General features: G+C 41.5%; 1 protein-coding gene across 1 annotated transcript in view; it reads right to left on the bottom strand.

Annotated features, from left to right (window-relative positions):
• Window positions 1-2,162: 2,162 nt before the first annotated feature.
• The window catches only part of LOC124269480, a 48,467-nt gene continuing 24,441 nt past the window's right edge, over window positions 2,163-26,188 (bottom strand). The window contains exons 2-6 of the mRNA XM_046704493.1: window positions 17,170-17,595; window positions 12,559-12,951; window positions 11,610-11,672; window positions 9,746-9,836; window positions 2,163-7,931 (exon numbers count right to left, since the gene is read on the bottom strand). Of these exons, the coding sequence (XP_046560449.1) occupies window positions 7,676-7,931; window positions 9,746-9,836; window positions 11,610-11,672; window positions 12,559-12,951; window positions 17,170-17,595 (1,229 nt within the window). The 3' untranslated portion in view covers window positions 2,163-7,675. The remainder of the gene's footprint in view (window positions 7,932-9,745; window positions 9,837-11,609; window positions 11,673-12,558; window positions 12,952-17,169; window positions 17,596-26,188) is intronic.

Genomic DNA, 26,188 nt, shown 5'->3' with positions numbered 1-26,188 from the left:
TTCTAGGAAACATACATCTCAAAGTCGTAAAAGAACACCCGAATCTTTCATAATGCTACAGTTAATAAGTCGTACCATGGCATAATATCTACAGTAATAATATACGATTCTAGTTTTCTTTTTTATTATTATTACCTGGTGTCATCAATGATATACAGTGATACATTCCAATCGTCATCACAGCTATTTGTCTCTACACCAAACAGATTTTGTGAAGATGGTTCCGACTTGGTATTCTGGTATTCGTTGGCACTGACTATTTATATTTAACTTTTTTGAAAACTACACATCTAACGGTGTGTTTCATATCGTGCTCGCTGGTGTTTATCACTGGATGGTTTAGTCCTGACTCGAATATCTACAGACCGCCATATAGCTGGAATATTGCTGAGTGCGGCAAAACAAACCATATCGTGCCAAAACGGTCTAAAAACGGCATTTGTCTTTGCTATACTCTTTATTGAAAACATGATGATATAAACTGAGACGGCACGTGTCCCTGTGGCGAGGAGAAGGTCTATCAATAAGTGATAACACTCCACATACCTTCGATGTAAGTGAGCAAAAATATAAATGTCAGTTTTCTCTTGGCGTTCAGATGCCAAATACTGACCGTTTGTGAAGTTGATAATTGCTCTGTAATATTACCGTTTTATCACATAAAAACCTCAGTAGCCTAATATCATATGACAAGTCATGCTTACGGCGATGGAAAGACAGCAACGAAATCACCACCGTTGACTCCGGGCAACAGCTTCCACTCTGAACATCCAGAACCATCAGACCTAATATGGAGTCAGCATCGTTTTCTTATAACCATTTCTAAATCAATATGACACGAGTAATATTTGAATGATATTATAAAAATGCCTGCTGCCCACTCGATCAAACGCTCGGTTGATGATTCGTTATATGATCGTAGACGCTAAACAACTAATTTCCTTATTTCATGTTAAGGATGCTGCGTTAAGAAGACAGACGTGTGTTGAACATCTAATCCTGGGCTTCCAGATGCATCAGTTGTCAAAGGACGAGGGGTGATGTTGCATGTTGCATAACCTCTCAGTCTGCAATATTCTAGTGACTTGGCAGGGTACGATGACATGCTGCTCACAGAGCCTGAACTCTGGACCAGACTATTGGCTCGAGGTGGTGTTAAATGACAGAGGTTGTGGCTTATCAAGTTATTGCACTTATATAGTGACGTGCTCGTATATGTGAGAGGCTGGTGTACTAGTCTGGACTGAAGCCGGGTTTATAGCGCCAGCTCACTGAGGTACCATAAGTGCCTGAATTGGGTTTAACTCCGCTTTGAACAGAATTCCAGTTTACTGCTGGCGGAAAGCTTTAAGTGATGCAGCCCTTTGGTGTTATCCTATTTAAGGCACCCACGACCGCGGTTATGATGCTGAAAAGCCTTGAAACATGATCGGGTCGCACTTGAATTTGCATCCACAGTTATATGTTTCTTATGTACCCAAGGGACGTAACTTTGCTGGAAGAGTGAGTTTAGTTTTACGCCGCACTCGGCAATATAACAGCTATATGGCGGAGGTCTGTAAATAATCGAGTCTGTATCAGAAAATCCAGTGTTCAACAACATGAGCATCGATCTACGCAATTGGGACACGATGACACGTGTGGACCATGTCCGCGAGCCTGGTCACCCGATCCCGTTAGTTTGGTGTAAGAATTACGGTGTCGTGGACGAAGGTCCCCGCGGACATATCATGCCTGATTTGAACATAAATACCACGTTCAGACAAGATATACTGATTCCGAGCCAGCCAGTCCTTGTTTTACCTCCCTCAGCGACAGGCAGGGTAATACCACCTCCTAATGTCAGCATGGGATCGAAACACAGACCCGCCGATCTTCGAGCACTCACTCCATCTACTACACCAGAGAATCAGTTCGACGGACAAGATGAAGGGGCAAGCATATACTCCGCATCTACTACACCAGAGAATCAGTTCGATGGACATGATGAAGGAGCAAGCATATATTCCGAAACGTCGTGTTATTCACAATAAACAAGTTGACATCCATAAATCTTGCTTTTCTTAGGTTAGGGGTAATGAGGAGATATTCTTCAAGGAATCCAGACGAGACTTTTACTGAGAGTTAGGTGTCTTAAGCATTGAACGAATAACGGGTAGGTATAAAATGTCAATTTTATTGAGCAAGTAGAAAACAATAAATCAAATATCATTGAATGTTTGAATCACTTCATCAAAGTCATCATACAAATGCACTGTCTATATGCATGCGATTATAAACAGTATAATATGTACATGGTTAACTTACTGCAAGGGAAAATTGTACAGGTTTTTTACACGTGTTATATTACAGTATAGTGTAACGCAGAAGGTGTAAGAATCGTCATTTCATTTCAGTGCTTTTCGTTTTCGTAAACGAAAGAAATAGTGCTGAAACATGTACATGTTTTAATTTGATCTAATTTGATGATTTCTTTAAGAACACAAAGTCCTGTACTTTCTGACATGTCATATTTCATAGCTCAGAAATCAATTCATGAGACAAATATGAAGACAGACTGGTTATTAATTGAATTATTTTCAACGGAAATTGTCTATCGAATAAATACAAAATATGAATCAATTTTAAATAATTTGATACTAAGACAAGAAACAAAGTATGGCGTGTGTCTCAGTAAAGCAATTTTAAAAAGTGTAAAAGTGGCCGTAACGTTGCACAAAGATTCTAGTTCTACACAGGAACAAGCAGCTCCGCAGTACACGTTCTAGCACTGGATATCAGAATATTGCTGGAATCCCTAATGTGTGTATTATCATGCATCTATTACACCGGATAATTTCTTTCTGAAAGGCACGGGTGTTACATATTTCTACCACTGACCTTGTACTGATGGATATAATAGGTCACGTTCATTTACGCCTAAGTTCGCTCAGGAACGAGCTAACCTGGCCCACTTAAGCAGGTTAATTGAATTCAAGCTACATCTTTCAAATAAAGGGTCAGGTATTGTTATTTTGTTATTATGCGCGATCACATGGGATTTATTGACTACAGGTTATGGGTTGATACGTCAGGGAACAAGATGGATTGTTACTGGAAACACAAGCAGTCATTTCCCGAGTCGAATGTCGTGATTCAGTGTGTAATGAGTTGATAACTTAACATGGCGCCCAACAGCCACAGGGCTTGAAGACTGGGTTAAACCCCTAAGCTGAAGCGAACATGGTCTCAATACACTATCCACAACCAAGTCGTGAGTAATCAATAAGGTTTAATATGAGTAATCAACGTGGTTTAATACAGTCTTTGGCATAATGTGTTTGAATGACTATGTCTGCAAAAACGTCTTCAATCATAACAGTTGGTGCATGAATTATTGTACCTCAAAACTGCACGTGAAAAACCGACTTGGCTGTGCAAAGTCACAGAGGCATAAACACAGAAAACGATGCAATTACTTTGAGTAATGAAACAAAATCGTGACAATTACAGAAAGAATCAATCGCGCCAGCTTGGCGGGAGAAGAGAGTTAATATCACAAAAGCATGTACCATGTATTCCGGTATTATCGAAATAACCATGGAAACGGATTCAATAAAATAAACTCAATAAAAATCCAAGGGTGATTTCAGCTCTGTGACGGCATTACATAACTAATTGTAGGTCTCGCACATCAATCATGCATTATGACGTGAATGTGACGTAACCATGGTAACAGTGGGGGAAAACGCCAATACAGATTCGGGACTGACATCCATCTTATATATGACAAAACAGTCAAAGGTTTTAGTGTAAGCAATACCCATAATTACATACACTTCATAGCTAATGATGAAAGCTGGTTTAGCATAGTGAAATAGGAGCGTGTTATGTTTTGCTTCTAATATATATGATATTATATTACCACTGATAATGCAGGTTGGTAATGAAAGCGGCTGCCAATGATAATCAGAAATAATTAAACAAGCTCACGCTACATGGTCCAGTCATCGGTGGGAACAAATGAGGGTCAGGACAAAGCAGTGAGACGTGGGAAGCTCAAGGCGGGACAACCAAGTAACATCAGCACCAATTTCAAATGTGTAACAATAACAAGCAACCAATCACAAACATACACGTGTCTCGCGGTGGTAGGCTCAAGTAACAATAACAACTTTTATTAGAGGAACATCAGTATGTAACGGATCAAGTAAGGAAATGAAATAATAAATGTCTGCATGTATTTTTCCCGTTCCCGTAAATTCCTCCACTGTGCGGTCATTCGAGTCCACTCGGCTGATTCCGTTACATACACCAAACCTCGGGTCGCACTGGAGAAGGGAGATTGTATGCTTTAGGGGTAAGCCGAATACCGACCGAAACATCGACATTCAAGTCTCTGAATGGCATTTAGAAGTGATACACATGAGGAAGAGAGTTTTTATGTTCCTCATAATGAAGAAGTTGACATCCATAAAAATCCTCTTCCTCAACATTCAGCTCAACGACAACCTTAGACAATGATTACTAGAATCAAGTGCACAGTTTCAAATGCAACTTGCAGCAGCATTTATCCGAGGAGCACGACCGTAGTGTAACGTGATAGTCACAGGAACGAGTGAAACTAATAAATCCACTTGCAATATGGATGCTTCCTAATGCTGACCGAGATAATCTGTGAAACAGGCGAGCCGAATGAAGAAGGGATAAGTATCAAGTGACATATCGATATCAACAACATACCCTCAACATACAGAGCAGCTCTACTGTTGTTCCAACCAAAACCAGAAATACATGAGATTTATGCCTTTGGCTTTAATACGAACCGAATAAAAATGACCCCTTCGGTGTATTGCGCTGAAAGAACGTATGCCATAAAGAGATTTGTAATTTATAAATTACTCACAAAGAAATTTATGTTTTATTTCTGTTTGTAATTTTGATATTATATCGTCTTGACGGCAAAGAAAAGGTATTTAATCAGTGTTGTAATAGCGTGTGAGGAAAGTAAACACGTAACAGCTAAAACCGAGGTCTTCCTAACAATCTGCTTTGAGCAAAGTTTTTGGCAGAAGGGAATAATTTCCTTTAAAATATCATTATCAATATTTTTAAAACTCAACCAATATATTAATAACGCATCACATGTACACAAAACACACAAGCCTTCAAGCATGCAAGCACAACGAAATATTAAAGCATCATTTCAAATCTACAAATCACCCATGAAAATGTTTCCAAAGAAATGAAAACATGAATATTGCAATTACGATGTCCATGATCAAACCAGACAGGACTTGTCTGGGAAAAAACATTTGAAACATACAATGTGCAGCTGTATAACGTCCATGTCATATTTACCAAAAAATACACATTTTCAAATGCATATTTGTAAAAATTTACGGCGAGGCAAAAGCTATCGATTCAGCTTCATCTACCATATCATAATATTTTAAAATCATTGGCTTAATAGTAACAATGCATATGTCCCTTTGCAGTGAGTTTCGAACGATCAAAGCACCATTCGCGTCATTAACGGGAACAGTGATTAAAGCGTCCGTAAAATACGACCAAAGAAATCTCACCTATCGATCATGTCCAACATAACTACTTCCAAAAAGCATATTGGTTCCTCTTACACAAAGAAATGGGTGAGTGAGTATGGTTTTACGCCGCTTTTAGCAATATTCCATCAATATCACGGCGGGGGACACCAGACATGTGGGGAATCGAACTCGGGTCGCGTGACGGACGAACGCTTTCCCTACTAGGCTACCACACAGCCCCAACACAATGAAAAGAACAAAGTCTGATTAATGTTAATATAAAAATCTACAAGCCTGTGACAGGGTGTGTATTTCAGAAACAGCGTTGTTTTGTAAGTAAGTAGATGGTCATTGTCGTGAGTGTAGTTTCATGTACACATACTTCTCGCTGATTGTTTTATACATTCAATATACTTAAGGCATTTGAACCAGCATGCATATCATCATAAAACGTTACATTTATACATTTAAACCTATCATTCTACACAGACGGTCGTATTGAGTTGGCAATTGCTTAATTGTCTGGCAATGTTGATCAAATCTGGACATGTGGATGGAAAAGTGTAACTCTAGACAGTTATGCGCGCACCTTCAGCTGTAAAACGTCATCCAAACATTTACTCTTGAACATTAGGATAGGTTTTAATAAAAAATATCAAATATATACTAGAAAAGGGTCATCATCAAGTTGTACATAATAACAATAGCGTTTAATATACCGCAAAACTCTATCATACATTATTTTTCAAAAAACATTTATATAAATACATTATGTACATAATGTATTAAATTATGTTTGTTTTTTAAAGGTGTGCTGTACAAAAATCAAACTTTATACAATATCATACAATTTATCATACAGAAAAATGGCCATGTTTTTGTGGAGCAGATGTGACTATATCCCAAGTTTTGTACCCCCATGCTTTTGACGTTACTCCATCAGCCAAACCCTAACATTATCCCATGCATCGTTTTTCGCTTAATTAGTAGATTGGGGACACTGATCATTGTCATGAATACAACATGAAATCAAGGTACGATTACATCGTCGAATACCAAGCAGTAACAGTATCACCCCACAAGCCCACAGATAAGCCGATAAGATCTTTCTGTTTACATATCCATAATCAATTGCTTCCGAAATGCATAAGTAGTTTGGTTAATGACTTATTTGTCCATACGCATTTCTCAAAACGATATCACTCCGTGGTTTGGTCACTACGGGAGGTCAATGTGAGGGAAATATTCAGTCTCCCATACTCAGGGTAAAATCCACTTACAGACAGCAATCATATGTTGTTATCCCTTGACAGTAAATAGCTTTCTGGTCCATAGATAGCACATAATCGATAGCTATAGATCACGAAGGTTTTATTTCCTGGATCTGCGGAAAAAACATCATTTAATTCTCATACAACACGGTGCTTATGTATAACCATAAACCGTTATCACGCGACCATTGTTTAGATAATGAAATACTCCTGGGCAGAGCTTCTGTCAGAGCATCAGAATGGAAATGCTAGGGCCACTGTTGTAAGGGTCCGTGATTCTGTATGAATATTCCTTCAGCTTGACTAATCCGCCAGCTTGGTTATGCCATGACCAGAAGGTTTGATTGACAGGTGGGGATATTGTCACCACCGTGGGGCCGAACATCCATGCATAATGCTCTCGATGGTCCCATAATAACACAGATGGTCATCCCTTGTTAGATCTCTAGAGGAAGATACGCCGCATGCTTCCATTACGACCAAATCACTGTAGTTAGGTCGCTACCGTTTCCTTATTCCGGTTCTCCGAATACTATTACCTCTAATGATGTTGTTCCAAATTCTTTGAAGTGGAGTATCTTCAAATACCTTTCTTACAACAAAATAGTAATCAATTCCATCGTTATTTATCAATTGGGGATACTCAAATGTGTAATGGGGTTTATTACACGGCACAAAGATGCTTCTTAATGTAAATCGAACCCAACAAACACGTCCACAAGCATCAACGAATCTTGCTCCTTCTAATTTGGTTTAACCTGGTGATAATAATTATGTTTAACAATCACATAAGGAAACACACAAATGTCCTTTGGTAAACACCGTACACACAGCCTTGGCTTCCCACGCCATTGGTAAGCACTATTCCTTTGCACTTTGTCAAGACCTACAAGAATCCGGCGTTGCATAGTCATTGTCTATGAGACAGGTTGGAGTCTTGCCGTTGAGCTTGTCGGGCTCAGCATAGTGGCTCTCCTCAGGATTTCCGTAGTTCAATCTGCCGTAACTTGGATCTGGTTTTAGGGGCTCGGAGCCCTGGAGTTGCTTCAACTGAATCTGGTCGTACTTCTCTTCCGGGGTCTCCAGCTCAAAGTAGATGTTCTCTGGCTGCGGCGGGTTGTACTCGCGGTGTTGCCTGTGAATCAGAAGGATGAACTATGATGAAGAGTACATAGTTATTATGTTAAAAGACAAGTACTGCTCTGCAGGGTCAATATCTTAGCAGTTGGACAAAACCCGGGCCTGTGCTACTCCTAAATTGTATTCGAACATTATCACCACCATCATCAGCATTCTAATATTAACTATTTTCTCACTTTGGGTTGATAGCGGAGCAGGTGTAATTCTATTATTTTGCTGTTCTGATCGTCTAACCTAACTTTTGGCTGCCGACAGAAAATCCAAATTATTCCTGTCAATCACGCGAACAAAACTGACATTGAGAAATTGCTGATTGTGAACTGTTGGCAGTTATTGGCCTGGAGGACGGTTTGCCTGTAATCAATGATGTGACGAAAGCAACTGTTTCTTAACACTTTCCTTTCGAAGCTACCGTTGTTAGGAAAACATGCACATCTTTTGATAATATTTCGAATATGCAGTTTGTCTAGGTGTTGCTCAAGATGTTTAGATGTTATCCGTTTGTGTGGAATGGAAACATACGAATATCGAGATAACCGGAGAAGTTGGTGAATAAATAGAGAATCTCACCCTCGTTTCTTTTGATATCAAGTTTATCACCACGAGTTGATAAAGTTACAAATTTTTATTTTTATCAACGAGTGTTGATATATGTGATATCAGAAGACACGAGGGTGTGATTCTATTCTATTTATCATCAAAAATCACTCTTCATTAGTTTTCAATGAAAAATGTACATCTTTGAACACGGTTCTGCCATTAGACTTGCAGTGGAGCGATGTCATAGCGTTGTGGCGTCATCAAGTCCATGACGCCATAGCATTGTCAGGGCTTTGTACAAAATCTACTGTCAAAATGATGTCTCCTAGGAGATATCGTTTGATCTCACACGAGCAATATCTACTGTGGAACAAAGTTTGGGGTGATAAAATTAAGGAAAGTGCGAGTTTGTTATTTGGGGTCAACGCTGCTTGCAACTGTACCGCGGTGTGTCATCGCAGTTCAGACGGTTCAGACTAAATGGGTTCAGATGTGGTTTTTGTGAAATCCGCGTGAACTGGTTACTAACAGCAACATGCTTGCTGTTTGATGGCGGCGGTCTGTAACAAGTCTGGTTAGACAATCTAGTGATCGATACTGTAAGCAACAATCGAAGTAAGATGGCACTCAAGTGAACCAAATAACCAATCCTGACCAGCCGATCCGTTTGGTCGACTCTCACGACCTATCCCTACACGGAAACCAAAATGGAGAACAGACAATGAGTCGTAATAGGGGAAAGACTGTAAATTGCTCGTGTATCAATATCAACTATCGAAGCTGAAGTTCTAGTAACACGATGCATAGCCCCCACCTTATCGGTAACCCAGTTCACTTCATTCAACACGAACCCAGCTTTCTTTGAAGACACATCGCCACCCTAAATCATCAAATTGACATAAGTATGTCTAGACAAACGTCTTCGGATAAAGTCAAGGGTTCAATTTGAGAGTACAATTGTCAGACGGTGGGAATATATTAAGTTTCTCCATCAACAGAACGGCTGATTAAATACCTTCGAGAGAGTTGTCTGAACTCCTAGATGGTCTCCGTGTCTTCTAATTGATTTCATTAAAACACATCTTGTCACGAACACATATATCCGTTAACAGATCAGCCAATTAGGTAACACGTACGGTACTCCATTCCAGCAACATACTGGCACGAACATAAATTTGTACTTCGAAACCTCGTTAAGCTGTTAGGAATCTGTAAAAGATGTTATTGAGAGGTGTTTGGGGATGGAGATGTATGAGTTTAGGAACTTACCTTTTTTTACAGAGCGCGATGATGGTCACGATAATCCCAGTCAGTATCACAGCACTGATAATAGCAATCACTATAGCCTCAGGTAGCGTTCCTGAAGAGGAAACATCAAAATCGTCATTGATCAATGAGATTAGATTGATTCGCCGCGAATGGCCCTGAAATTGTTGACGATTTGTCGTTGAAACTGTTAATTCTTTTTGTTGTAGAATAACATGATCGTCAGAATGTCGATAATATTGCAAAATATGTCAGGTGATTCTACAAAGGGATAATAGTGCTACTTCTATTTGCTTTTTTGTGTATTGGGATGACAATAATCATTTAACTTCGGTTTGAAGACCCCGGTCTGACTGGATCCAAATAATTGATTGCCCTGAATATGAAGCTGAGTTGAAATTGAAGCATAACAGGCATATCAGGGCACGTCTGGTCCGTCATATCAGGGCACGTCAGGTCAGGCATATCAGGGCACCTCAGGTCAGGCATATCAGGGCACGTCAGGTCAGTTATATCAGAGCACGTCAGGCCAGTCATATCAGGGCACGTCATCTCAGTCATATTAGTGCACGTCAGGTCAGTCATATCAGGGCACGTCAGATCAGTCATATCGGGGAACTTCAGGGCAGTTATATCAGGGCACGTCTCATCAGGCAGGTCAGGTCAGTCATATCACGGAACTTCAGGTCAGTTATATCAAGGAACTTCAGGTCAGTCATATAAGGGCACGTCAGGTCAGTCATATCAGGGCACGTCATATCAGGGCACGTCAGGTCAGATGTATCAGGGCACTTCAGGTCTGTCATATCAGGGTACGTCAGATCAGTCTTATCAGGGAACTTCAGGTCAGTTATATCAGGGAACTACAAGTCTGTCATATCAGGGCACATCAGGTCAGTCATGTCAGGGCACGTCATATCAGGGCACGTCAGGTCAGTTATATCAGGGCACTTCAGGTCTGTCATATCAGGGTACAACAGATCAGTCATATCAGGGCAGGTCAGGTCAGTCATATAAGGGCACGTCAGGTCAGTCATATCAGGGCACGTCATATCAGGGCACGTCAGGTCAGTTGTATCAGGGCACTTCAGGTCTGTCATATCAGGGTACGTCAGATCAGTCTTATCAGGGAACTTCAGGTCAGTTATATCAGGGAACTACAAGTCTGTCATATCAGGGCACATCAGGTCAGTCATGTCTGGGCACGTCATATCAGGGCACGTCAGGTCAGTTATATCAGGGCACTTCAGGTCCGTCATATCAGGGTACAACAGATCAGTCATATCAGGGCAGGTCAGGTCAGTCACATCAGGGCACATCAGGTCAGTCATATCAGGGCAGGGCAGGTCAATCATATCATGGCACGTCAGGTCAATGTGGGAAGGAAGGTCTAAAGCGAATTAGGACATACACTTTGCAGGCTCGTGATCTCGGGGTGCGTGACGACAATGAACATTATCGAGAATTTGAACTCAAATCATCGGATCCTCATTAGGCCAAGGGCGACAAATCGATACCCTTGCAAATCTCAGCCAAAAGAACTATGCTCTTTTTTACCTTTCAGCCCCGATGAAAGTTGTAATAGACAAACCAGATTATTTTATAAAACCATCAAAGAGCAAGTGTAAACATCCGGTCAAAGCAATCTGATTCGTGTTTCCTCCTCAATGCAAGACACTCGAACGTGTGAAAAGCAATTTGTAACCTGAATATTTCAGAGCAAGTAATACTGATCATAGTCATGTGTACACGTTCGTGTTTTGGCCCGAGAGAATTTCATACAAGTGATTGCCACAGCGGATGAAAACCCGACTACATGGGCTCATAGTGTGAATGGTGCAGCCGCATGGCTTGAGTGATGACTTACCATTACTCGTCTCTGTTGTCGGCCCATTACAGGTTACGGTCACTCGAGTTCTGTTGGATGTGCCTGAAAACATACAACAAACTTTGTTTCATTGTTAGTTGCTGTACACCGCACTAGGCAATATTCCACACACATAACGACTGTTTGAACAGAAACAAGTCTTGACCATACAATCCTGTGATATATAAGCATCTGGGGGTTCATATTCTACTTTGAATGTTTCGTGGCGTATTCCGAACGTTGAGCATCTTTGTTCAGAATACGACACGAAAATTTCAAAGTAGAATATGAATAACCAGAAGCTTGTTCAATTTCACATAATGTACTATCGGATCTATTGCCTCATGTGTAAATGTTACGGGATTGACTGGGAATCTGTTAATGCCGCTTTGGACAACATTCAAGTCCAGCCCAATCTGGAAGGTCGGGGAAACATCCAAGGATCTTAATCGGGACAAATCCTGACGCTGACCACCCAACAGATCCTAGAATGTGTGAGTTGGGTTTTACGCCGCTCTTAGCAATATTCCAGCAATATCATGGCGGGGGACACCAGAAATGGGCTTCACACAGTATGCGTGACGAACGAACGCTTTAACCACTAGGCTACCCCGCCGCCCAACAGATCCTAGAACCTATAGGGGACGCAAATTACGAGTTTTGTAATGCGTTCTTTCAGACACAGCAGACATGAAACAAACCTTTATCTTTGTAACCCTCAATATCCTTTTGGTAATCACCTTGACTTTAATAAAGATCCGAGCCCCGTACCACAAAGCGATTGCAGCGCTGCGACAGTCGTAAGTCAATGTTAAAGTATGGGAATTTCAATCACGTTAGTGCAATCGTTTTGTGGAAGTAAGTATTTAACCACGCGCCCTATCTGTCTGTGTCTGTTCCGCGATCTATCGTAAAACGTAAATCAGACCTGTTCAAGATTTCGACCTACCTGCTATCTGCAACCACACAAAGGACGGATACTCTTTTTTCTTTATTGGCCCAAGCGTTACACGAATGTCTTTGGACTGTGTCGTATTCAACACAGGAACCCCGAATATGAATTCCTTGTCAAGGCAGAAAATGTTTTTAAAAATGTCATTTTTATTCTTTGCATCTACTACACTAAGTTTGGTATAGTGACACTCCATGTCGTCCGTCTTGTCCTGAAGCCGGATGTCCAAGGCTGTTATTTTGATTGGCTCAGAGCCGACTGACGTCACGTGACAAGAACAGTCGTGTAATGTCTTCTCATCACTCTCGTCAGTTGTGGTTTCATCGTATCGGAGGCTGACGGTATTGCCAGTAATTGACCTAGATTCACAGAATCCAATACTCGCAGTATCTGTAAAAGAAGAACAAATGGCCATTTACTGCAGGTGCAATGGCAAAATAAAGCGTATTTATCACTTGCGAAAAACTATTTGTCAACATGGGCTCCTTGTTGAAAATGTCACAGCTTGGATGCACTTACTATTGTACATTAAATGAGAAACTTGAAACCAATTTACCAGGACTAAGGTTGTAAAGAGACCCATAAAAGCAGATGAACTGAATTGAATCAGGCTCAATCAATGATGAGGACGCATGGATGAAGGACGACGACATGAGATCGCCATCTGCAGCACCGCCACGGAACAGAACCCGGTAATGTAGACATGGGGCAATTAATGATCATCAAATTAAGATATATTTGGTTACAAATTAAGACAAATATGTGATCACGAACTGAAATCAAGTGATGTGTTCTCAAGCTGACGAGTGCATGTGATCCGGTTAGCGCAAAAGCCATAAATGCCATTGAGTTTCATGTAAGAAAAGTATTATTGGATACGGGTTGTAGTCAAATACCACACTATCTAGATATAACCATGACATGTCCCTCGGTTTTGTGGCTTCCACAAACTGGTTCATTGGAACTGGGGTCCCTCAGAGGAAAACTACAATCCTATTCACCATGTTTCAAGATCCCAAATCGTGAAAAGACACGAGTTCGCCACAACACTCGTCTGTATATGAAATCTTGTCAAGAAGTAGCCAACAGTATAGAATATATACTTCCAAAACGAGCACCATAACACCATAACAGCATCGCTCCATATTTCACTACAGTTTAATCTGTCCAATCACTGTATATGTGTGTATGTTTAAATGCTGCCTCAGCATATATCTTACGAATCATTTGTGAAGTTCTGGCCTGCAATTGTGGGACAAAGGGCGAACGAAACATATTTTTCACGTTGTCGAATCTTTCAGTATTAACAGGTTTGTATGTACAAAGTATACCTCAGATCCATCGCACCATATCAGTTTATTGGTCGAAGTGAAAAGCACACACCTTCATAAAATATCCCCCAAAAGCTTCATGATCCGCTACTTTGTTTACGCATTAAAACATGTAAACACATTCAAGCTGACTTACAAACGAACAGGCAATTAGGTACTAACACACTTTAATTTCCGCAAATGGGAAACGATTCCACACAGTAACAATGTAGCGAGTCTGACCACCTGATCCCGTTAGTCGGTTCTTATCAGAGACCTTGAAGACCGATTTAAACCGGATCTTCACGATAACGTGACAGACGTATTTCTGAAGCTCACAAAAACGTGACTAATATAATACTGGAACCATCATATTACCAGCTGATCGGTACCACCACCCCATCGAAAGTCTGCGGCGTGTAAAACATCGCAATGAGCCAGGTACACATTATCTGATCTAGGACGGCGCCCAGCATTATGAGTGAGTGAGTTGAGTTTTACGCTGCACTCAGCAATATTCCAGCTATATGGCGGCGGTCCCCAGCAGTAACAACAACTATCTACTGTAAGATGTCACAACTAACCAACCACCCCACTGAAAGTCTGCAGCGCGTTCAACGATCCTGTGGTAAATATCACAGCGAGGCAGGTTCACATTGTAAGAACGAGAACGGCATCCAGCAGTATTAACGACGATGCAGGGTACGATGACCCAACGAGGCAGGTCACACGTTGTTGTTATCTGATCCGAATTAGCCTGCTTTCACGACAAGCGTTGAATGTCAGCTTTCTAAATCAGTGAATTTTCAGTGGGTTTTTATGAAAGATTTTTACATGTGTAATTTGATACTATTTTTCAATTTTGATGCCATTAAACACGAGCCTCCTTGTGGTGAAAACCTGCTCACAGATTTAAAACGATGACATGCACCACTCATTTTTGCATTCGTTTTTTCTGCCCGTCTACCGGATGAGTTAAAACCCTGATGAATTCTGGCAGTGGTACCCCATAGGGTCGACGAATCGCCGTGCACATGTGCAACCTGATGGGTGAGTCACTGCTCCATTGTTCGGTACGTGGTCGAATGAAACATGTCATCAAGTGGTATTGTGAAGCCCAATACAGTTTGACAAGACGGTTAACCAACATCGCTGAAACAATTGGTGCTCTCCAGCGAATGTCTGCATTTCCTTAACATTACAATGTGCAATGATAGAGGTAACTAATAAAGGATTATTCAATGAAATAGTCATTACCGTTTCCACTGTGCTGTAATTTTATTAGGTGTTCCTCATTGAACACGTGCGTAACATCGGGGGCTTAACGAGCATTACGTCACTGCAATAATATGTAATCGTTCGACATTTCATTTCTTAAAGACTTCTTCCGTAGTCTAACGGATAGAGCACCTGTCCGGAGATGGTAATGTCGTTGGGTTCGATCCTCGGCAGTCTCATGCCTGGCGCTCGCCTGGCTACCCAGCGAGTGAGTATGATTTTACGCCGCTTATAGCAATAATTCGGCAATATCACGGCAGGGGACACACCATAAATGGACTTCACACATTGTACCCATGTGGGGAATCAAACCCTGCTCTTCGGCGTCACGAGCGAATATTTTAACCACTAGGCTACCCCACCGCCCCGATACACTGAGGTATCCATGCTGGCATTGCGACATGGTATCTCAGTAAGCTATCGCTCTGCAGCCGAAAGTGGTACAAACACATGTGCGTGCATTCACGTTGCTAACTAGGTTCAATATCCTTGAACTGGAAGTTAAACCCTATTTCGCAGCACCTTACTTTCTTGCTTAAAATAGCAATGAGTAATGGTTAAGTTGTTTTGTGAAGGATCGTTTAATAATAACACAGTATTGTCCCACTGTCTTCCTCTGATATCATGACAATGATCAAATGTTGTGATTTCAAATACCGCTGGCGGCAGCTTTCTCCATAATTACCCATTCGCCTACAAGATACAACACATCAAAATGGTTCCAGTATTTTGTGGTAAAAGTAAATACAATCATTGTTCAATTACGGAGAGCAGTAACAACCATTCCTGAAAACATCCAGAAAGGTCAAAGACGTTCATTAATATCTGTCTCTCTCTGTCTGTCTGTATGTTTAGGTCCATAAACAATGGTGAATGGCACGTGACCATTGTGAGTGAGTGAGTGAGTTCGGTGTAATGACCTTTGAACATGATTTCAGTGACCGTGCCATAGTTCAGTTTATTGTGAGGGGCAATGCAGGTCTCGGTATCCTTTAAGCCACTGACAACAGGTACAGTGTTGACAAACCAAGAGTGAGTGAGTGAGTTTAGTTTTACGCCGCTTTTAGCAATATTCCAGTAATGGGCTTCACACATTGTACCCAAGTGCGGAATCGAACCCGGGTCTTCGGCGTGACGAACGCTTCAACCACTAAGCTACCCAACTGCCCCTGACAAACCAAGAAACGTAATCCGGGCATAAGTGATGGTCAAACTGATTGGTGGGTTTTGACACTGCTTCAGAAGCGCAATACTCCGCAGCATGGCCTCAACGGCAAAGACCAGATTACAGCTACAGAACGCATCTTCGAACTGAGAATTGAGGCGCCTAAGACAACCAGGCACATACCCCACCCCAAGCACCCCTCTAAGACATGGGTGCAGAGCTGCAATGCACTGACGCCGCTCTCTGGTGGCTGCTGTTCGAACCTTAGATTCAACATGACTAGACCATTCTGGTGTCAGCACCACAAAGGTAACCTCTCCAGCACATTCCACTTCAGACGTTTCTCACAAATGAGACTACCACGTTCTTTTTAAACTTTCAAGCAACGCCTCAAGGGACATGTTTCAAGGCGTAGTATTTATTGCAACGACGCCTTGGGTAAAATTTGAAACAGTTCGCTTGAAGACAAATGTTAACTTCTTCATTACTGTGCAAAGGCTGACCGGTGTCTTGTACTCTTCGAGAACGAGTGAGTGAGTGAGTGAGTATGACTTCTTTGAGTGGTATTTTAGAAGTTGGGAAGTATAATATAGAACAAACTTTATGGATAACAAAAGTAGTTGTTATCCATAAAGTTTGTTCTATATTGAGTGAGTATGGTTTTACGCCGCTTTAAGCAATATTCCAGCAATATCACGGCGGGGAATATCAGATATGGGCTTCACACATTGATCCCATGTTGGGAATCGAACCCGCATCTTCGGCGTGACGAGCGGACGCTTTAACTACTAGGCTACCCCATCTCCCCACAGAAAACGAACATTAAATACTCGTCAACACTCAGTTGCTACGTACCTGGTACACAGTCATAGAACACTCGAACATAGTCCGCAAAATCTCGGCGTGAAGACTCTTTAGGCAAGGGAATCTTATAGGTGAGTTTCTTGTCGCAGTGTCTCTGCCCGCTGCACGAGGTGATAGTGTCAGAATACAGGTAGTGGGACAGAGGGCCAGTTGCGTTCTGAATTCCAGGACACTTGGAATCAAACAGTAGATCACTGGAATGGTATCTGCAACACTTTTCCCTTTCCGTCGGATTCATACTGGTCGGAACCTTCTTGCAGACAACATCCACCGCCTTCGAACCGATGAAGATATCCTTGATGACAATGCTTTCATTTGAGCAGTTCATCTGCAGCGATTCCTGACTCTTTGACGGATTGGCACATATATTCACCCCGTTCAGGTTCACTGGATGGTTTTCTTCGCATACTTCGATTCCTGAAATTAGACAAAAAGTTCAATGAGTATTTCAAATCCAAAATGTTTGAAGGAATCATTGGCACAGGCTCGGGTAGTCGGTAGGTGTTACAGCGCATTGAGCATGTACTAGTTGCGTGGGTATGTGCGCTATATAAATAAAACATATCCTATAAAAATAAAAAATACGCATGCGAATGGCAGTAGATAACATGTAAACACGTGCAGTTATATCAACCAGCACACTGGTATACCAGCATGCATGTACAGATACAAACTAATACTAAATGAAAATATATACACATGTGAATGTACTAGCGCCTGTTTGGAGATGAATTATGGTATGAATTCGTGTGGATGTACTAGCGCCTGTTTAATTGGAGATGAATTTTGGTATGAATTCGTGTGAATGTACTAGCGCCTGTTTGGAGATGAATTGTGGTATGAATTCGTGTGGATGTACTAGCGCCTGTTTGGAGATGAATTATGGTATGAATTCGTGTGATGTACTAGCGCCTGTTTGGAGATGAATTATGGTATGAATTCGTGTGGATGTACTAGCGCCTGTTTGGATGAATTATGGTATGAATTTAGATGATGGTATGAATTCGTGTGGATGTATAATTTGGAGATGGTATGAATTCGTGTGGATGTACTAGCGCCTGTTTGGAGATGAATTATGGTATGTATTCGTGTGAATGTACTTAGCGCCTGTTTGGATTCGTGTGGAGATGTATTAGCGCCTGTTTGGAGATGAATTATGGTATGAATTCGTGTGGATGTACTAGCGCCTGTTTGGAGATGAATTATGGTATGAATTCGTGTGGATGTACTAGCGCCTGTTTAGAGATAAATTATGGTATGAATTCGTGTGGATGTCCTATAGCCTGTTTGGAGATGAACACTGGTATGAATACGTGTGGATGTACTATAGCCTGTTTGGAGATGAATTATGGTATGAATTCGTGTGGATGTACTAGCGACTGTTGGGAGATGAACACTGGCGTAACGATTGAGGATGAACTCCGTGCATCTCCAATTTCATGGAGATACCAGCATACATTTCTTTGGTCATGAAGCAATATACAAACATCTGCCCTATTGAGAAAGAAACTAAATTCTAGACTAGTCCTTAATACACAACCATAATTAGATGTCTGAATGCCCGCATACCAATGTATTGATTTACAAGTATATGCATACAAATCAACCAGCTGCCTCTGTGTAACGTTATCCTATTCAGCCATCTCTTCATTTTTTTCGGTACGGCCCGAAAAATGAGATTACGATCTTATTGCCATTAATCAAAATAATCCATTACGTTGATGATTTATTGCCATCCTTGTAAAATGCTTTCATGTTTCATATCAGCAGATGGGAGTACATATCTTCCTGCCAGTGACATATATCTTTCAATAAAACCTGCACGCGGACAGTTCAAGAGAAGCATATTTCACGCACGAGGAAGGAAAGATAATCCAGAGTCTTAAAACTTCCTCCTTGGCGGTTCCAGCTTCAACTCCAAACTGTCATAGCTAAGATCTTGTTCTACTTTCCAGATGTCATACCATATACAGGAAGCTTCTCGCGTTACTTCTCTACACACCGTAATCTATTATATCAGTGCATCAAGAAACGGAAAGAAGCATTTAGTGACAATGGAGTCGATCCATTTTCATTAAATGCGAAAAGGGATTCCCAGTACGTTTTAGCGTTATATGAACCCTATGGCAGTTTTATAAAGTCGGGGTAAATGTGTAGTTATAACGCTGTGGAGGTTGAGATGATTGCAACAGTGTACCGTTGGTGATATATAAGCCTTGAGACTGTTGTAGTCGCTGATTCTGTGTCAAAGATCACAGTCGAGGTACCGACTTCACGCTGGTAAATGGATTGGGAATTTGCATGTTATAAAAGCTTTTGATTATTAGCCACGTAAAGAAACTGCAGCCCATAACACATTCAATCAGTGGCACCGTAGGGGTCAAAAGTTTTTCACCCAAGCACATGCAGACATTGGGTTTTTTTTATCGACGAATAGTTTGCACGTTAAGAGTTCTTGAAAGTTCTGGAGCGACGGAAGTTACTGATTCCTCGAGGACAAAAGAAATGGACAGCTGATTATTTCCGATACCGGTAGAGTGGAAAATAAATAATTGATGAAAGCTATTCGTATATCTATGGCATACCTGCATACAACGGGGATATATAACACTGCAATGTATCCAGTGTCAATGCAATGTTCCTGATGTGGGGCAGCTGCAAGATGCTGTACGACAAATAAAACGAATACAAATATATCTTCCCCTTGTTTTAATCATATCAGTTTCTAATGATTATCTTCAGCGATTGAATGTTGTCCAATGCCGTATTCATGAGTTTTGTGAATGTTTGAGTCTGGGTCAGGCAAACCAGTGGTTGATAGCTAGGACAGTCCCACGCCGGTTCCATCCCATTGGAGTTGCGAGCATCTTTTCACATGGAATGTGACACATCTGCCCGTCGTGACACATATACACATGAAACATATGACATATGACACTAGACACATCTGCCCATGACAGAAATCTGTCAATCAACAGAACTCGTCGAATCATGGCGACTGAATTATAGATTGGCATGATCGACAGTGTAAACAGAGTCAAAGGAAACAGATATTTTATTTATCTGTGACCCGAGTCCTCATTCTGAAAACAAACACTCGGCAACATTACAAACACACTGGCGAATCTGGGCGGGTCCTTTGAGCCGAGGCGCAATAAAATATTTAGAACATGGCGCCGTTTATGTAAACATCCCATAATATCAATCAACTGTTGTGGTGCGTTAACCAATCAAGCTGTTTAAGTGGGTCGGCAGTCAGTTGAGAGACAGGAAAAGCATTGCGGGGCTGGACAAGTGTCCAAATTACGTGGGGAACACATGCAGGACCGGTCGTGCAGCTGGACGGTCACGTGCACTAGGTGACATGATGTCCGTTATGTACTGCAATAACACGACCCTCGCCTTGCAGCAAGGCTTAATGCATTGTGCGTTAACTGTTTGGGTGTTTTCAAATTGTGGCCACGAGGTAAAGCGTCCTACGGCAGAAAATATGAAGTCAGTGGGATTGATATAGTACATTTGGCTCTGAAAATATTTATCTTAATGGCAACATACCACTCCATTTAAATTGAAAACGAGCCCCAGTGAGATGGGAGATTCTGAACCTGAGGAAAACATACACTTGCGTCATTTAGGGCTTTTTGCACTTCAGTTTTATTATTCAGGGACTGCGAGACACTATGGGTGAACGTGTGTTTAGACGTCCAATGAGACAACATGGATAGAGATGTGTAAACGTGAGGGTTGCGATGGTCGGAATACCATATGGATGAGGGAAGGGTGGGGTGGTGAATGGGAGTGCAGGAGAGACTGTGTCTGTTCGTCGGTCGGAAGTGGGGAGAGAAGTAGGTGTAGCCTACACAATGAATTATTTACCTACAAGACAGAAAGGTATCAGATTCCAGTACAACCTACGTCGCCTTAACGAACAAAGAGAGACCACTCGACGCGAGACTCAAGACATTCCGGAATCTCAATGCTCCACTGTACAGTATATCCTGCTGATGGCGTAACTATCCGCCCTGGTGGTCTACTAACGTTGGGCGATCTGGCTAATTAAGTCACGAGCTTGAGAACAAAGGTCAGGCTGCGATTACTTAGCACGTCTAGATCTACTACGACGGAATCTGGCAACACATAAGTCGTGCCCTTTCAAGAGTCGGAAGTGGTGTCGCATTATTGATTCATGAGTACGTCCAAGCAGGGTTGTTATCTTGGATAACATATGTTGCTATACATATCGCTTTCCGCTTGATTCACCAAGTCAATCGCAATAATTGAGAACTGCAGACTAGCAAAATTATTTGAGCGTAAAATCTGTCTCGACTGATCAGATCTTCTTTCAAAAATATATTGTTGAGAATTTTTTGTCTATGTTCAATGCGTCCATGCATACATATATCATGTATTGTCGGAAAGAAAACTTTCACGCGTTAACCCTGAGACGAGACATGAACATGCCTGACTTTTATAAACCATGATTCTGTAAAGGAAGTCCTGTTCTTGATTTGTCCTGTCCCAACATATGTTTTTGCTTATGGCTGCTTTCCATCAATAAATGACTAATCCATATTTCGAATTGTGCAACGGGAGTCTGCATATGTTTGCACTCACATTCTGGCTCCGCCAGCCTAACATGCAGGAAGCGAATCCTTCCAAGTTATCTCCACACAATGGAAGCAAACATATGTTCTGCTCTGCTGCTCGTATTTCACGCAACATATCAGTGAGGTGCAAGAAGACACGCGCTGGGGCATATAACACCGCGCCTGTTTTTTCTATTATCGCTATAAAAGTGTGTCCTTTCGTTTGAAGTAAATGAGATTCACCGTGAGAAATGTTTTGGAGAGTCTTGGTGCGTGTTTTCTGTTATCGACGTGCTCCGGGAGACTCATCAGCCAGATGGACCAGGACAACTGCATCTACACGCATAGCTGCCTGATCCTGGTCTGACATGCTGTCCATCATATCTCCATTTAAAAAACAATTCCTCTTGCCTATTTTTACTATCCAGACTGATTTGAGAAGCATAGCTATATTAAAGGCGGGATTGACTGTTGGCGTCGAGTCTGGAAGGACTGGTTTTAAAAAATATTACCTATCTATATCACGAGTTTTTGAGGCATAATATAATTGAAAGTATTCCTTGGTCTCTTGGATCTGGATTAGAATTTACTCTGAGAAATCTGTGTTCAAGAAAAAATCATTTTTTTGCTCATTCATTATCGAGGCTGTTTTCTGAGACCTGTGATATAGACTTAATGCAGGATGAGGGTTACATTGGTCTACACTGAAGGGGCGATGGGGAAGCCTCATGGTTAAAGACCCGGGTTCGAGTCCCACATGATTACGCGCAGTCAGACAATTAGTCTGGCTTCCTGAGATCTAAATCAATTGAAATAAAAACTCACATAAAACACGTGGATTAATTCTAACCTGAAATCCTAAAAATAATTCGTAATACTGAAATCTATGTGAAAATCCAACCCAGGGATAATAGGCAGCTGCAAAACAACCGGAAGTGGACTAACACAGCTTTCAACCATCTAAGATATAGGGGCTATCACAGGAAACTTACTTTTCCATTTGGTTTCAGTCTGTAGTTTTACTTTTCAGTGGTTTCCATTTGCGGAAAGCAAGTCATTTTTCCTGTTCATACGCACCTGGATAATTACATCTCGCATTACCGTAAATATAGCACCGAAAACCCACTCCACGTCGGTTCTAATCAATGGGTCGACCTAATGTAATCTAATGTACATTTTAGCGCGCTATTGACCTACGACTAACAGACAACAAAGGCTTACGGCGGCACATCCTTACCGATAGAAAGGTAAGGATTTTATTATTTTAATGGAGGAGATGCGAGTGCAATGATCTAGGGGCATGCAGCATGTTGTGTAAGTGTTCTTGCCCCATCAGCAGAGCTCTTGGTTGAGTCACCACTTTCTGGGATTGCTCACGGGGGAATTCGGAGAGTTGGCATTGCCAGTGTAAATGGGCCGGAGTAATTTGGAGAAAGTGATTTTGTATGGAAATGGAAGCCGCGATCATGGTTGTTCTTGTCTTCGTGTCTTCAAAGGGTCACTAAAGTCAATTTACTACGCCCCCCGCTCATCAAAGCATGTGGCTAGCACCATGGGTCGGATTCATGCAAATCTTAAATTTACTAGAAACGAGGAATTCATAGCGGAATCATGATCTCTCAAGCGATTCACGTTTTGACAAAAAGTACATACATTTCGATGATAACACCCAATGCCATAAATGTTATTGAACAATTGCTATTTGATAATTACTTCGGCTATAAGGATAACTGGCTTAAATTCAAATAAGCATAAAATCAGATTATTCATTTCATCATCGTGCACTTCTCTCTGGAATGCGTCTTTTTGCCACACGCATTTGCATTTAATTGCACACTGCAACAAAGATTGCTATCGATCATCTGAAGAGAGGGTTCATCGATCTGTATAAATCGTTCCCCAACTTGATACGATGACATCCCAATCCTTTTCTATTACGTAAGCACACGTAGGTATATATGGTGAATGCACTGTCAATAAGGAACATGTTTAAGGGTCATCGGCTTTAATTAAAAGCGTCAGTCAACTATTCAAAAACATCATCTGGTTACATGAGGCTGCCTACGCAATTGCTGAAGTCTTCATTTGGGAACATGATGGAACTTGGGTGAATGCCTGGCGCTAAGGACGGTTTCCCTTGAGAGTGGGTGATTTGTGCTTCGTGTCGTGATCTGTAACCGTAAAACGGTTCTGCATGACATTTATCACGGCGTCACGTAACATGTAACTTGTCCTAACCTAAGGGTCGACAGTGTGAACATCGATCCACACGAGTACGTGACTCACAAATTCAGCACGTCCATTGCTGCATTGCTGAGCTGTCCACAAACCAATAACTATCAAGACTCGTAAATCATAATAACTCCAGCGGATCTCCATCTCCGTCACCTCTCACGTCAAGTGTAGGAAATTGGGAACAGCGCCGGAACACCCTGGAGGATTCTAGACAAAGGAGAAAGACTTACTTGACGTGGCATGGGTGCCATCTTCTCCATCGACTGCCAATAGTCTGAGGGACTTCAAAGCATTTGACATTACTGCTGTCAGTCGAAGCAACAATTATATAGCAAGTCAGGCATTATCCTCACTCAGCTGAACTTCTAAATGCCACGTCCTTGCATACGGGTGAAGGGACCGGTGGAGTTAAATCACACTAGTTTATAAATATGATCTATTACATTTTCTACTTGGTATGGGATGCAGTCTGAATGTTCAACGCCGCACTCATCAATATATTTGTTATGTGACGGCGGCCTGTAAATAGTGGGAGTCGAGAGCAGTGATTCCAGTGGTTGATATTAGGAGCACCGATCCCAGTAGTCGGGGTACGATGGCTCACAATCAGGGTCACACAGTACATATCCAGGGACAATCGATTCCTCACGAAACATCATACGATTATCCGTGGTCTGAAACGATTAGATATCACATTATCATTATTTCAGCGTATGTGTACGGGCGCGTGTGTGTATGTGTGCCTGCGTGTATGTTAGTTGTGCATGGATATTCCACTCAGACACATTACACACTCCGGACCAACCAATCCTTGTCATATCTTCTAAATGTCGAGTCCCAGGCATGGTACCAAGAAGTACTCTTTTAACGTCTCTCGGTATATCTTACCCAGAGGTTTGAACCACGGCCGGCCGCTCTCCAGGAGCGGTAGCCACTAGACCACGGATGCGACGGTTACATAAGGGACGCTAAGTATTAATAAAGTAAGTTTTCATGTCACCATCAGCATGGAGGAACGAACGTGCAATAACAATTAAACATTTATGATGGTAATGTTAACATGGACTGACTGACTGAGTTTGGTTTTACGCCGCTTTTAGCAATATTCCAGCAACATCACGGCGGGTGTTAACATGGAACCCGCACAGACTGAATGTATATAATATCAACACTACCGCCGTCACCGTCCACGTCCGACATCCACGTCCACATGAACATGAATGATGCATTTGCTGAAATGCCTTGACATTTACTTACTTACAAATTTATTGGCATTGATGGGTATTATACTGTGTCGAACACCACAGCAGCGATCCCATCTCCCTTGGATGACCAATATATAGATCACTTTGGCACATCTACATAGCATAACGACCCTTCTGTAGTCACTCCTGGGATATATAATAGCACCAGGGAAATGATGAATGGCATAACCATCATTAAATCCTACCCCAACCCGAGGGAGACATATTTTACTCTTAGATCAAATGTCATTCCACTAGCAATTTCACTGGCATTGATAAATGAAGAGTGCGAAATAACATTTATGATCTGAACGCCGTTAACATTTAATGACGATCGTTATCGAAATTATTGAAAAAACTCCTGTCTTGTTGTCAATCACCTGTTACGTGAGCGACAACTCCGCTCTCGCTTTTGTAATTCAAATCGTAATTTTTCATTGAACCTTAGCAGGATCATGCAAAACATATTAGTCATTGTTGGATTTTGACAGAGAGACCCGCGACAGTCAGATTAACGCCTTTAAGCCTATGATGGAAGAATTATTCCTGGATTTTTCTTCATTTCCTGAAGATCAGGGCCTTTTCCTCTGATCAAATAACTCACACTCCGTAAATAAAATTTGTGCTGATTTGTTAATGTAATATAACAATCTAATCTAAAAATGACGGGAAAAGGTTCCTTGTAGCAAGAATCAGTTCAACGTTTTCAGTGCATCACATAAAGGATAGTTTTGCTGACTCGCAACGATGAAAGCATGTTCAAATCCTCTCCAAATCATCTCTCCTCTTCTGTAATAATTTAAGCCCATTTTCTTTCCACTATACCAGCATCTGGTATTTCTGTAATCGTTATTTCAGATAGCTTTCAGAAAATTGTAAATCCTTTAGGGATTGCACTCAACTGGTATTCATTGACAAAATCGACGAATCAACATTCAAGCATAC

This window comes from Haliotis rubra, unplaced genomic scaffold, assembly GCF_003918875.1.
Source record: "Haliotis rubra isolate DU_JTF1 unplaced genomic scaffold, ASM391887v1 Scf145, whole genome shotgun sequence".
In the NCBI taxonomy this organism is placed as follows: domain Eukaryota; kingdom Metazoa; phylum Mollusca; class Gastropoda; order Lepetellida; family Haliotidae; genus Haliotis; species Haliotis rubra.
The sequence above is the reverse complement of the archived record's forward strand: the minus strand, read 5'-3'. Positions and strand labels throughout refer to the sequence as shown.